The sequence below is a fragment of the Propithecus coquereli genome, unplaced genomic scaffold (assembly GCF_000956105.1).
Source record: "Propithecus coquereli isolate 6110/MARCELLA unplaced genomic scaffold, Pcoq_1.0 Scaffold68, whole genome shotgun sequence".
NCBI classification, from domain to species: Eukaryota; Metazoa; Chordata; class Mammalia; order Primates; family Indriidae; genus Propithecus; species Propithecus coquereli.
The window spans coordinates 3,046,932-3,062,603 of NW_012152840.1; the positions used below are offsets into that span (position 1 = coordinate 3,046,932).

At 36.5% G+C, this 15,672-nt stretch overlaps 1 protein-coding gene across 1 annotated transcript in view; it reads right to left on the minus strand.

Annotated features, from left to right (window-relative positions):
* Nucleotides 1-15,672, minus strand: part of KIAA0408 (KIAA0408 ortholog) — a 28,852-nt gene that overhangs the window by 6,472 nt on the left and 6,708 nt on the right. Inside the window, exons 2-4 of the mRNA XM_012660809.1 lie at nt 4,612-4,857; nt 491-853; nt 323-402 (exon numbers count right to left, since the gene is read on the minus strand). Coding sequence (XP_012516263.1) covers nt 323-402; nt 491-853; nt 4,612-4,746 — 578 coding nt within the window. The 5' untranslated portion in view covers nt 4,747-4,857. The remainder of the gene's footprint in view (nt 1-322; nt 403-490; nt 854-4,611; nt 4,858-15,672) is intronic.

Genomic DNA, 15,672 nt, shown 5'->3' on the forward strand with positions numbered 1-15,672 from the left:
AAAAAAAAACCAAAAAAACAAAAAAACTACATCAGAGGCTACTTGTTAATTTATTATGGAAGATCTACCTTAACTAAACACCAAAAGAGTGAAGTATTCCTAATAGTCAAATTACAAAAAGAATTGGAAGATTTGCTTTAAGAATTAGTGAGCAGAGACATATACAATCGAAGTTTTTACCTCCCATCCAAGATAATAAATTTTAATAACTCAGTAATTCTCACGAAGAAAACATAACAAGGAGGCAGTTTGGATTCACTAACTACAAACAATATTCTTTTCGACGTCCCAACATAAAATAATCATAGATGTACCAGCCTACCTTCTATGGTTAGACCGCTTTCGAATTTCCTCTTGAAAGCTGCATAATTCTTCACTAACTTTGGCAAGTTCTTCAAGAGCCTTTATATGTATAAGCAATAGCATGTTAGCACTTTGAAATGTAAATATTTCTTTAGAAAGAGTTCTAGGCTAATAACAGCTCACTTACAGTGTGAAGGGCGCCAGAACAGCTCTTTCTCGCTTCCTCAGAAGTCCTCGGGGCAGGCCAGGCCTCACATTCCTTTTGATTGTCTGCGGCCAAAGGATCTATAAATCCTACTTTTGATTTTTTTGTTTCTTTTTGTTCTTTACACATTTGATTTTCTTCAGTGAATAAGCTCTGCTCTATTTTCTTTTCTTTTCCCAGACCGTCCCTGTGACTCATCCCTGTAAATTCACATTGTCCTGCACTGGGGTCGTCTGGAGAAGATTCCACCATTTTGTCTTGAGTGGTCTTCTCAAGATCAAGACCAATGATCCTAGCACGTTCATGCATATTGATTTTCCTCCGAAGCTTTACTTCCTGGCAAAGCTGTAAAACAAAATTGAAACTTTTTTTTTCCCTAATTCACTGTTAATATTCTTGATATTAAGCAAACTGTTTTGAGTTCTTTTCGCCATATTACCATATTTCACCTGGGTATAATGTTTCTGCCTCCAAATAGTGCTTCTAAAATATGGATTAACTAGAACAGCTTTGACAAACCATAAGACTACTTTTAATAGGGCAATGCATGGATGCTAACTTCTATCTTTATGACTAGAAGTCAACTCATTCGAAAATAAAATGAATCTGTATCTATACATACATAGATACAGAAGCACTGTCACAAAATTAGAATGATTTGAATAAATTACTGGCCATCCTATCTAATTGCTTTCAGAGAGAAGAGTTTAACATTAAAGTCATGTTTTTAAAAATATATGATCCTACTTGTATGTCAACATTTAACACTCTAAATAGTTGATAATCTCATATAGTAAGTCAACTCATTCTGTTCCCTAAGAGACATTTGTCAATCAAAGAATGTTTCCCTTGGTCAATTACATTGGTGAAGGCTAGATATTACCAAGTTTTTTTTTTTTTTTAATACTAAGGCTATACACATTCTAAAAGTTTCTCATGCAGATTAAAACATATATGACAATTCTCTATGTGGCAGAATAGAACTTTAAGGCTTTGATCATCTATTAGTCTATGTTAAAGTGGACCCCAAAGTATTCCTTGGTGAGACCTTAGTTAAACCTGCAAGCACTCACTCAGCTCACCTCTGAATAGAGGAAGGAAGTGGCCTTCTCTTTAGGCTGGAGTCTTGGAAAAGCTTGTCAAATTTCAAAAGAGATTGTCAGATAACCATTAAGCAAACAACTCTACATTTTACAGCCACAATCAATATCTGCACCACATGTATTATTTAAGGATATAACAGATTTACTGCTACTTAATATTTACTCAAAACTCAGTTGAGAGAAGCACTACACATAGTTGATGCCTAAAAGATATATGGTACATTTATTTTACTAATACTAATAAATTTATTAGTATTTATTGTATAAAGTCAGGATAGCATCAAACTGCAGCCATGAATTAATTGTTTTGGTCCTGTAAAATTATTTGTATTGAACGGCTGCAGGCATGATGGTTTGGGCTGATCTCGAGGGATATTGTAAGAAACAACACTAAAAAGTGACACATTAAATCTAAGGATGCTGTTGGTGACATTGTCCTCTTTTTGAGAAGCCACAGGTAAAAACAAAATTGTTTTAGTTTAAAAACCAGGGGGAAAAGTGCTATTCCTAGGAAACAGGTTTGCTTTGTCTTCTGAATATTAAGAAATATGCACCTGATAATTTTTGTGTTAGTTACTAGAAAGATAGATTCACTGCTACGTTTCACACACAATCCTTCCCCCTGTCTTCATCTCATCTTTCTACTTTTGTTTTTGCATAGTTTACCTCATATGCAATTTTATGTCACCTTAAATTTTCTTGGGGATTTAGGTGAGGTATGACTACACAAATAACATAAATATTATTGATAGAAAACCATTTATTTTGTATAAGGGAATCTGAGTTACCTGATACTCAGCCCTTGTCAATGATTACATGATTATTCTACCAAAGGATACAAGCAGGAAAGATTACAGTGTGAAAAAAAAATTCTCAGATGTCTATCAACTTTATCCAGTATTTCTATATGGATTATTCAAAGTTGTTTCAGATGATCTGTGAATTATGTATATCTTGGTTTTGTAAGAGCAAATGCAATGCTTACGGATAGTGGCTGAACAGAGAATCATGAGCTACTTAATAACTAATACTGCATCCTCTCATTAGATGATGTTATCACTTTGAAAGTACTGAAGCTATATGTGTATACCTGGGAATCTACAATTCTCTAGCACAGGACTTAATAATTTACATCTGATTTCATACACAGAACTTAGCGATAAATTTTAAACAAATACAGTCTATGACGCTAGTGTCATATTATTTTTCCAGGTGTTGATTTCTTAATTTTAGCTTAAAAAAATAATTGTCCTGATTCTCTGAGACATGTCAAGATACTTTCCTCTTGTTTTCTTCACTCTTTCTATGCTTCATAGCCCATAAGAAGGTACCTTTTATACATGTTTTGGTATATGATAAGGGGGACATAGTGCTGGTATTGTATTCAGGTATAGAGAAGCATCATCTATGGGCATTCTGGGTAGCATATTGTTTAAACATATTCCCAGCTATGGAGCAGTATAGTACAGGCAGCAAGACATAAATAGTAGCACAACTCCTCTCCAAGATGAAGAAAAAATATTACAGTCCTTCTGTTTCCCTGATGTGGAAAGGGATGGTATAATATATCTATGAGCAATAATTCTATGTTTAAAGCATGTTTAATGCTCACTAATTGATAAGGCTAATACTTACCTTGGACAGACTCTACAGAGTTGTCAGAATAATTATTGGACAATAACAAATTTAACTGGACAGATTGTTTTATCTACATGGCTTAAACAATTGGCTAGACTAATCCTGCATCCCTTAATTATTTTGCTTAGATGCTAGAAATGTATGAGACTGTTAACAACTGGAACTCCCAAACATTTGGGAGCCAGTGACCCATGATTACAGATCAGTTTCTGATGGAATTGGCGTTCTGGGTTCTGACTTGACCTAGGCATCTCTTTGTTGATCCAATCTGAGTCTCTGTGTAGGGGAGTTAAGGGAGAAAGCAGGACACATTTCCCAAACCATAAAGGGAGAAGAAGTGGAGTCTCCTTTCAATCTCCAATTATACACTACATGCCTGCCTGCTCAGCTCTATTTTAGAGAAAAGGCTTAACAGCTACTTTCCTTTATTTTTCCTTTTATTAATACTATGCCAATTTGTATTTTATTCACAATTTAGTACATGGCTGTTAATAAGAAAAATGTTTGCACCATAAACACATAAATCACTTACTTTGCCTGCAAATAAAGACTAAGGAGTCTTAAAATAACCACTTTGTTAATGTGCATAAAACCATAAAAGTCAATATTATACATAAAGTCAATACTATGGATGTTACCAGAAGAAAGCAAGAAAAGCATAAATAATTTCCAATTAGAACAAGCTTGACTATACACCAATGCAAATGTTTGAAGGAAATATTCCAGGCCTACCAGGCTGAGGGATGGCCAATGGGAATAAAATGACTATTTGCATCAGAGTTGTGACATGTAATTTTTCATAACCCCTTTCCTAATAAATGTGCCAGTAAATGTGGCACACCATGCCAGAATACAGCTCCTGTCCACTGCCACTTTCTGTTTGACATATGATACTCCTTTTTTATAGTGATTTATCTAACATGTAACTTCCTTTAATAGACATTACTTATAAATTATCTCAGGAAAGATCTATATTCTAATGTCCAGTTGTAATTTTGCTAATATATGTCACAACAATTATGTCTTTCTTGCATTTTACTTGTGGGACCTGGTGTTTGAAAACTCATGCAGAATATACACCTCCTCACTTTTGAAACCAAGGCTCTCTAGCCAGAAAATAATAAATTGATATATTTTAGAGTGACAGTTCCAGTTTTTAATTTCCATGCAAGGCTATAAAATAGTTCTTAAGGTACCATTGGGTAATATTATGCTATTTTTGGTCTAGTAAATGTCACAGAGACATGCACCTCTTAGGTGGAATAAGGAAAATAGGAATCGTTTCCAATACAAAACAAACTTCAACAGACTTTCATTCTGAGCTTGAAGTTTACAAGATATTCAAAACGAATCAACTTGTACCTCTTCTATCTTCTTCTGCATGATCTTCCACTGACTTTCCCATTCTTTTCTTTCATTGTCAAACTGGTCCAGTAATTCCATCTTTTCCTTGTGCCAGTTAGTCTCTGTGTTCTCCCACTGCTTATGTAGGTCCATGGCAACAGTGTGAGTGTCAGCGAAGAAGTGTTTCTGCCCTTCTCTTAACTGTTTCTTGGAAGCTTGGAGTTGTTTTATTTGAAGCAGTCTCACTTGCCTTTAAAATAAAGCCTAATATAAACACAACAAGAGAGAGTTCCAAATCCACGTGCTTTCTGGAAATATATTTTATCATTTTGTCAAGAGCCATTGACATAAGCAAACTATAGAAAAATTGGACTCAAAAGGAGAGATGAGATTACAATAATTTGCTTAGGAAGAAGAAACTAACACAGTCAACAAAGTAATAAGTATTGTCTAAAGTTATTTTTTTCCCTTTCTGAGACCAGACAGCAAAATTATAGTGGACATGATGGCTAAATGCACATGTGAGATATAAATATTCCTTTAAGTAACCACTTAATCTAAAAATAGAATTTTTCATGAATATCTAAGAGTGGATGTTTGAAATTCAAATGTATCATCACATCTACACAACTGTGGCAGATTCTGCTGCAACAGAACTACCCTTTCTGTTCTGATGCAACCTGATTATATATTTCCGGGACTTAAAGTCCTGAGCCCATGCTGGTCTACAGTCTCCATTCTATATTCAGAGATCAAGCCCATACCAAATGTGATTACTGTATCAATTAAGACCCCAAAGTTGGTAGTCAACTTAGGACTGATGTATCAGCAAGAAACCCACCTAACTTATAAAAAATGTGTTCATTATTTTACTTCATCAAGTAAAATCTAAAAGCATCAACATGTCTATTCCATGAGACATGTTAAAAATTTATCCATTCTCTTTTCCTTCCAATAGATTATATACCATAAACTCTTTAAGACATTGAATACAGAGAATTAAAGAAAACATTTTGCTTAATTGGCAGGGAATCTTCTATTATATTAAGTAGTAACTGAAATAATTAGATTTCCAGCATTCAGGGTATGTGTATTTAAGGTTTAAAGATGGAAAATACTAGATACACAACTTTGTTATAAGTCATCTAAAATTTCTGAGATTTATTTACATTAAAATGGGGATATTCATAAAACTGTTATAAAGATTAAATAGCATATTAAATACAAAGTAGTTTGAGAAAATTAAGAAATTTTCCTATAATTTTGCTTTACAAAATTTTGTTTTGACTTCAATTGAAAATGGTTTTTATTAATAAAGTCATATACCTTTTTTAGTGGGTCAAAAAGTATTTTTAAAATGTCTGAAACTCTAACTTTTCTAAGCAAGTCTAACTTTTCAATTTACTAGGCCATTACCAAAATGCTGTAACTTATTAGTGGCAGCCTATGCTAATTACGGACAAAGTTCCCAATGGTCAGTAGCTTCAGGGGTGTTGACATTGCAGAATTAAGCCTACATATCCAGGCAGCAAGCACCAATTTTGTACTCACAGAATATGCCTGCATATTTCATATCCTAAAAAGAAGATAAAAATCTAAGACTAATTTTATTTTTGTCAGACTGTTCCTTCTATTTTTCTAAATTGTTTGTTTATTTATTTATTTTGTAGCGACAAGGTCTCACTGTGCTGCCCAGGCTGGTCTCAAACTCCTGGCTTCAAGCAATCCTCCCATGTCAGCCTCTCAAAGTGCTGAGATTACAGGCATGAGCTACTACACCCCGTTTGTCAGACTGTTCTAAAAATACATATCTGAGTTGTAATCAGTTTTGAACATATATTTTTTTGAGCTGCAGTCTATCAATAAATTATAACAGACTACTAAGAATAAAAAATGTCAGCTCTATATGCAGGGCTCCACTTTCAAAAACACCCTAGTAATATTGGGATCTATATTGTTACTCTTTTCTCAGCCTATATGCAAAATACACTGATAATTTTTTCCTATTTCTTTGGCACTGACACTATTATGATTAATTCAGTGAAGAAAAATAAGTAACTTCAGATCCAGCTATTAAAGATGCTATCATGTCTCATTTTATCCACTTAGCCATGCTCATTTCTATATGAGCCATACTCATTTCCCATCCTCTCTGTCACCCCTTCCTTTTTGCTGTCTTCCACACCTCCAAGCCACAAGTACTTTCCATACCAAATGTCAATGAAGAACTAGCAAAATGAAGATAGTAAACAATATACAGAGTTTTGGTTTGGGTTTGTTTTGGTTAATCTAACGTTCGGCGATCTTGATTACCCAGTAATCTTGTAGGTTCATCTAGCAACTACTCATAGGAAATGTAGACAGTGCTTATCTTGAGACTGGCAGACTGCTTTAAAACTGTATGTCATTAACTGTGTGCAGAAACTGTCTTTCTGACTAGAAGGTATTTATCATTGGAACTTAGGAAGAGTGGAGTGGTTTGAGATATCAAAAGATAGTTGCAGATTTAACCAAAGAAGCTATAAAAAGGAAGCAGACTAATTTCAAGCTACCTGGAAGAGAGGTGCTATGATATTCCATGTTTTACCCCAATTCTTTTTAAACACTGAAAATGTTCAGAAATCATCATCATACAGTTTTTCCTACAATTATGTAGCAAACAGCTCCAACTTTTCTTTCTATTCCTAACTCTTCTGGAACCACTTCCGCACCACAGTTGAAAAGGTGCCAGCCCTTTCTTTTTTTCTACCTACCAGAAGATCATCCAGGAATCCTCTAAATCAGTCTTGCTCCTGGTAACAACTCTATCTGAACGCAGGTAATGTTCCCGAAGCAGACTAATCCTGCACTTATTTGCAAAGAGCCAAACTCATCACTTAATATGGAGAAGGGCCAATCTACAGTTCCCTTTTCCAGGGCCAGACAAACTCCTAGTGCCAGGAAATGTAATAGTTATGGATCAAAAACAAGTCTTTGCAAGAAAATTTCCATACAGCAATATCTGTGCCAATTTTTGTGGGAGGATTTAGTTAGCCTTCCTAGCATCTCTGTCTTGTCATAAATATAAATATCAAATATAATATGGCCAAATATACTGCTTCCTCTTCCAAAAATAAAGTCAGGGGTGGGGGGCATTGAATTGTCTTGAAGATTAAGTGAGCAAGAAGGAAAATGCTTCATAGAAATGCCTAAACACCGTTTTGGATCACAGTGGATGCTTAATAAATGCTTGTTTCTTGGTTTCTTCTGTCTGTCCCTTCCCCCCTCCCTCTCTCTTCTCACTTGTCTTTCCTCCCTCTCTCCCTTTCTCCCTTCTTTCTTTCATCTATCCCTCTCTCTGTTTCCTCTCTCTGGAAAAAATGGATTATTTTTATCTTCCTTTATTTTAAAAATTGATAGAAGTAAGTCTAATCATGTGAACTTTCATATTCTCCATGATCTTCCTTTGCCCTCAAGTATTTTAAGGATATATGTCAAGTTAAATACTTAGGAGAAAGTTTTCTATTGTTAGTAAAAATCTAAATAAATCTTATATAAAACTGCTTTTGTTATACTTCTAACTTAAATATTTAAAAATATCAGACTAAAGGGGCAAACTTTGTAGGGACAGAATGTTCTGCTGTGAGATATTATGGGGTAAAGTGGTGCAGCAGATTCAAAAACTCAATTTAAGCGCTCTCTACTGAGGCCAAAATAAAAGTTCTCTTTGTTCCTAGTTGTCGCTCTTTTTCTCCCACAGATACTGGCATCTATGTGGGAGAGAAGGAAGGATTTCTGCTATCTGAACCTCCCTTCTCACACCTCTTTGGTTCTCCATGTCATTTCACTCCTTCCAGAATTTCATTCAGAATAAAAATGTATTAGAGCAAATGTCAAAGGACAGAGTGAACTGCGTTACTTAGTCACACACATTCCTCCCCCAATAACTCTAAACCAGCATTGCATAATCCCTTTTAACTTACTTCCCCTCCCCAAGGCTGAAAGCCGGAATTATAAAGAGTTGTGAGTGGGTTGCATAAGTATGGTGATGGGAGGCAAATAGTTCTGCTAACCTTCCGGGGGGACCGTAAGCAAAATTTAAGAGCAACACAGAGGTCTCGCAATAAATTATTTTCATCCCCCAAATTGGTCTTGGTTTGGTCATGGCAACACTTCTTTATCTGAGGGCTGGTGTCCCATTCTTACTCCACCTTGGTCATTACCATTTCAACCTCCATCTCCCCCACTGAAAAGCCAAACACACTCAACAGTGTTAGGACAGGATACTCCATTGCTATCTCTCTAAAATTTTTGTTCAGAGTACTGGTTTCTTGCTCTACTATTTCCTTTTCCTAACCATATTACTTTTCATATAGTTGAAGATTTTTCATTTATAACAGGTTATATATTCCAATAGGAATGCCACATACAGTAGGTACTGCCAATCTCACAATTGCTAGAAGAATCATTAGGCCTGAAGATGCTCTGCTTCCGATTAACTTCGAGGGATTCGAGGGATTAGGAATTCCCATGCCTATATCTATCAGCGTAATGCACCATTTGGCTCCCAAAGTTTCTAGCTATTATGAATCACTTGCATCATTTCAACTAATTAACCAATCTCATTTCTCCCCTATTGTTCACTTGAAAAGGCATCTTTCCAAAGATCACCATGATTTGATTTTGTTAAACGGTAAAAGGAAATTTTTAAAAATTGCTGTTTCTTGCTATTCAGCAGGTTTCTCGTGCTCCAACAATGTCAAAGAGACACCACCACATGCAATTCTGAATTAATCAATTTTGCCTTCTTATTTAATTATCTTCTCCTTCCTTGTTTTGTCTCCAGTTATTTACTTAAACAAGAAAACATTCAAACTACACAGGCACACTTATTTTACTTCTCTTAACATTTAAAATAATACAAGCTTTGAAAAAACGTTTAGCTTGGTTAAACAAATGTCTAAAATTAACCATCTTGAACAGAAGATATGATGGTAAGGTTCCCTCCTAACTGTAGATTATCCCATTACGAATGGCACAGAGGTGGGGTAGGGAAAAAAAAATAATACTAGCAATAAATACATAAATAAAATGAATGACACAGACTTCAGTCCAAATCACAGAAACACATCCTACAGTGTGCACACCATCACCTTAAATGAAATTACATTTATTTTTCATTACAATTTTCAAATACCAGCAATCTCAAGGCTTGTGAACTTTACTTTGTAAATGTTAAAAACTCTTCATCCTAATAAAAATCACATTCTAATAAATATACTTAGTGAAATCCCATAATGAGCAGAGTGCTTTTCAAACTACCGAGTAGCAGAGACTCAGAGAGCGGATGGCACTGTCAGTCCCGAGTCTGGAAATCCACCCTCAGCAGCTGAACGGCCTCTTCCCAGGGAGTCAGTACAATCCATTACACACCCCACCCACTGTTTTTAAGCCCAGACACAGACGCCAGCACAGGCAGATGTTGAAATCAGCCTCCACGTAAACAGTATCCATAGTTCAAAACATGTTAGCAGCAGCCCCTCTGTATCTTGCCATACTTAGTCACTTGCTTGCAAATTTGCCAGAAAGAAACATACCTTTTTGCACTGGGGAGAAATCCTATGGATGCTCAGCCACTGGTCAATCTAGTGAGGGAAGGAAGCAGAGTGGGTGGCTAGCTGTCTTAAACAGAAGAGTCTCAGGTCGGTGAATCTTGATTCTTGACAAGAAAAGGCAACGCAGAATACATCCAACCATTCCACAGAGCAATACTGACAAGTCCCTCTGAAACCTTCACCACATTCACAAGTCAAGAAGCTGCTCAGCTCAGTGTCACAGCAGCAGCTGAGACTACCATGACGTCAGTTGCTTGGAGGCGGCCTTCAAGCCACCTCTTCCAACCAGAGCCCTGTAACTTTAGAGCAGCTCGTACTCAGGGTAAACAACTCCAGGTCCAGGACATTTTTAGCTTTTATAATGGAGCCCAGTATTTTCAAACTTGCCAAAAGAGCTGTTGTTAATATCACACGATGACAATGGACAAGTTTAGATTTCTTTTATTGGGAAAGTAAACTCATCTTTTATAGGCAAGAATTATCCCCCTCCTTACATACTTCTCTCTCCCCTTCCCAGCTAGTGTCAGGAAGTACTTTTCAGAGCCTTTAAAAGTTTGTGTCTGGATGTGACAGAACACGTGTAGCAATCACGTATATGCAATCTCAGAAGTTCTGTAAAACTTATTGAACTTCTCTTTTTAAATAAAATAGAAATGGGACATAAAGTCCAACCTCATAGCTCTTTGTGATTCTGAGAGTGTATTGCTTATATCTCCAAAGAGAGTGATGTCCTTATGTTAGAAGAAATCAGAGGCCATGGGAAAGGATGATATTTCTTATTATGGCAAGACAAAAACCAAAACAAAAACCAACCAATGAGATACCTACACGCTTGTTTTCAACTGAGGTGTGCCTCGGCCCAATCAGGAAAATAAAGCAGCCCAAGTGTATGGAAAAGCTCCCCAAATCATGACCAAATCGGTCTATCCTGTAAAATACTAGGAGAACCTGCCTCCCCAGCAACATGTCCAGCTTTATTGCATCCTAGCACAAACTGCATCGGATGATGTTTGGTGTAATTTAGTCAAAGAAAGTCCCCAGAGCAATTTTGTGTCTAATTTAGCAAATATACTAAAGTTTAAATAATAAGTTCTTATCCTCAAGTCTGAAGAGCTTCCCTAGTGTGGTCTTTAAAGCATATTCACTCTCCTGTTATTTTCATCTGCTTCTGGATAAACATTTCACAGGGAGATAAAAAGTTAAATAATAGTAACCTGCTCACAGTAGGACTTTAATACATGTAGGACAATTGAATGAAATCCTACCCTGTGTTTGGAAAGCCTGGCATCACAATCTCAACAACAACAACAGTTACGGTAATAATATCAATTATTCATTGAGGGGCAACTCTGTGAGGCTCTGTGCTAAGTACTTCGAATACATCTTTATCTGAGCTCACCCTCACAGCCATTGTGTCTACAGATACTATTAACCTGATTTTACTGATAAAGAGAGGTAAAGCATCTTGCCAAGTTCCTAGAAACACATCCACCCAGAGGAGTAGGGCTTGGAACTGGTTTCCCCTATTGGAGACGCTGGAATTTTGTCTCAGAGATCTAGGTTTTGATTCCACTGCCACCACTTATCTGTCTGATCTTGGAGACTGTATTTCTTCCTTAAAGGGATAATTATATTTTCTTCAAGAGGCTGTAAGAATATGAGGAATACATACAGTGCCAGGCACACAATAAACGCTAGCTCAGGTCTGCCTCCATACGTCTGTGGATAGGAAGATGATCCTTGGAGGAAGGTTGAAGAGAGTTGCCCAAAAGTGCCAATACAGAACTACCTAATCACATTGTTTCTTCTACCCTTTCTTCCACTCCAAACTTCTTAATTTCTATGTATCCTCTGTAAATCAAATTAAGACTATTTTCCAAATACTATCAGAAATTCAGATAATACGTGGCTAAGTTATAGGAGAAATTACTCTGGGCTATACTTCATACTGTCTCTCAGGAATACCCATTTCAATGCCCTTTTTCATGGACTCCAATAACTGCAGGTGCTTCATCTGCTTCTTGCCACGTTAAAGCTGATCTTGAACTAGTGAAAGACATTGACAAAACTTTTACTTCAAGTTTACCAATTATTCTAGTATACCAACCCTTTCTGATGAATAATTTATATATATGTGTATATACATACATACATAATCTATAATTTCCATGCCATATTTCATACCCAAAAGAAATAACTCAATTACATGACAAAATGCAAGGCAAAAGATACTTAGCACAACTTTCAAACCTTTCCTCTGAAAACTTGTTTTAAAGAAAACTTTGTTTTAAGAAAAGTTCCTACAATTTTGCACATAAAATGAATGCATTTAAAAGACTATTGCTGGTGTACTCAGCCGTGCAATGATATTCAGACATCTTGAACTGCCTGACATTTTCAAACAGGTGTCAGAAAGACCGAAAACATTATGGAAAAAATGCAATTTTTTTGTATGTGGCTAATCCAGGTTACTTTTAAACCATTTGAACCTTTAAATCTTCAAATATGAAACTCACCCAAATTATTGCTCTATGTTTTAGAAAGAATCACAACATTCATACCCAATGACACATTAATCCTATTTCAATGTATAACAGATTATGTAAAGAAGTGTATATAATATTATTTAATGGAAAATAAATGTAGAGACTCTGGCTGCTGTCAAGTAACAAGAAAGAAAATTCTAAAAAGGACTCGAAAACATCTGTATAAATAAGATCTATTAAGCCACAAACAAAAACATTTTGGAAAGTGTGAAAGAAGAATATCGAGTGCATAAATGTCACTAGCAGGTGTTTGCCAACTTACAGAATTTTAGAGACAGAAAGAACCCCTGAAATCATCTAGCTAACCTTCTCATTTTACAGTCGAGGGAAGAGGCCCTGATGGGTCAGGAAGCCACATACTAGCTATGCTAAGAATAGAATTCAGGTTTTCTCATTCCTGGTTGAGTGCCTTGAAGTTTAAAATTCCAAAGAGTTCAAGGGAAAAAAAATTGAACCCAGGGATAAGAGTGTTGGATTGGAGGGGAGAGTGAGAAGTTGATTTATGGCTGTGCCAAGTTTTAAATTCAGTTTTCTTCTGTGTCCAAATGAGAGAGATAATACTCTATCTTCCAAGTATGACACGAGAGTCATATAGCAGAGTGTTTATTTTGATGACTATTTATCTAAGGAGGCTTGTGTCCTTAGCTAATCGAAATTCTGGGTCAAAATAAAAAGGCAAGAGGATTTTACTTTAGCAGTTTAAAAAATTGGGGGATAAACACAGTAACACAGCCTTAAGCATGCCTGTACATGTTTATTTCCTTTTTTTGTTTGTTTTGAGAAAGATCTCATTCTGTTGCCCTGGGTAGAGTGCAGTGGCATCATCGTAGCTCACTGCAACCTCAAACTCCCGGGCTCAAGTGATCCTCCTGCCTCAACCTCCCGAGTAGCTGGGACTACAGGTGCACGCCACAATGCCCCCAGCTAATTTTTCTGTTTTTAATAGAGACAGGTCTCATCTACGACCACACCACCCTGAACGCGCCTGATCTTGTCTGATCTCGGAAGCTAAGCAGGTCAGGCCTGGTTAGTACTTGGATGGGAGACAGGTCTCACTCTTGCTCAGGCTGGTCTCAAACTCCGGAACTCAAGCAATCCTCTTGCCTAGACCTCCCAGAGTGCTAGGATTACAGGTGTGAGCCACTGCGCCTGGCCCATTTTTAATCTATAGTTTTCTATCTGAGGGATGGTCCTGCAGTGTCACAAGCAGTTATTATTTAATCTCCTTACACTAGACAACACTGGTTGATATGGGCCTGGGGAGCTTCTGACATCTTGCGTGTATAGTTTTTCAGTTGCTTCTTCCTTTATTCTTTAAACATATTTAACAGTAAAAGGGGTATTGTGTTTCTATTTTCATTGGAAAGGAGATGGAAAAGATTGGAAAAGAGAATAACTTTTGTAAAACAAATCATTCTCACGCATGTTAAAGTTCAGAGGCTACAATAGGTGACATATTTAAGTAATCTTTCCTTCTCCGATAACGTCTGCCCTTTGCAATTTTTAAAGTACTTTAAGATACATGATCTCAGCTGTTTAGCAAAACTCTTGAATCTTAAATTATCTTCAGTTCCCAAGAAGTTTTTGGTACTTTAATGAACATTCCATTTAACAAATATTTGTGAGTACCAACTCTGTGCTGGGTTAGACCAAGAGGATTCAAAGAAGAATAAGACAAATCCTTGCCTTTAATAAGCTTGATCAACTCTGAAGATTCCCTGAAATGTGACCTGCAGCATGACTGTTCATACCCTGAGTAGCCACTATCTTGAAATAAACTTATAGACAAATATGGAAGCCTTTCCAGGGAGTACCCATAGCATTCCACCAACGGGATCACAGTTTAGTGTTACTCTCAGCCCTAGGTGCACACTGCAATCACTCAGAGAATTATAAACTAAAATAGTAAAGCTGGAACTTTCCCCCAGATCTTTTGAATCAGACCATCCGGTGATGAGGTCTAGGACTTCTGAACTTTTACAAAGTTCCACAGGTGAGTCTGTCAGATTTGGTCCTGGGTTATTTGAGTCCTAGAATGGCAGAGTTTCGATTGTGTATTAATAAAATAAGTTTGATGCTCCCCAGATGCTGTTTTGGGGTATAAAATTATGAAGGTCACACACAGGGGATTTATTATCCATGAAAATTGCATATTTAGATTATTGTGTTCCAGCTGATGTACTATGTTCTCAGTGCTGGATGTTCTTCCCTAAAATCATGGGATGCTGGCTCTCTCTTCTATTCTGAAGGCTGGTTACATGTCAACAGATTTTTTTAGCCAAGCAGATCCGTCATGGGGCTTATGTACAGGCATTTCCAGATGACAGAACTATTCAAAGGAAACAGTTTTGAATCATTTGTTCTTTTAAAGTATTGGTTCAAATTCAGAACAAAACAGTAACATATTTGAGAAATATGAGCTATTTTAAAGTTAGAAACAGATCTTGCTTACATTTTCAAACTTGTTTTTAGCATCTTCTTATATTATTTACAGATTCTTAACTTGGGAGATACTTGGGAGATGTTGATAATGATGACAATAAAATCAAAATAATAAAGAGACTTCTCTAGGGCTACCTCTTATTTAGTGACCTGAAAAGAGTCCTGGGAATGCCTGTCCACCACAAGAGGGCCACCCTGAGTCACTTCTCTCTCCTAGGATGTTCCAGCAGTAAAGCATGGCTCAGAGAGGCCATTGAGCCAGTGTGATTTGAAACGTCACAGGAATTAATCCATACTCCCTCAGGGAATTACTAGTCCACCTATATCTCTTCTACTAGAAATGTAGATTTGTCACTACCGGGTGATAGTATTATATTTCCAGTAATCTATTGTCTACTAAAATACCACTGATAGAGGAAGTAATTACTGGCTAGTCACACCTCGGCACAGAAAAGAACAGCTAACACACAAAAAGGACTAGAAGGAACAAGTCAATA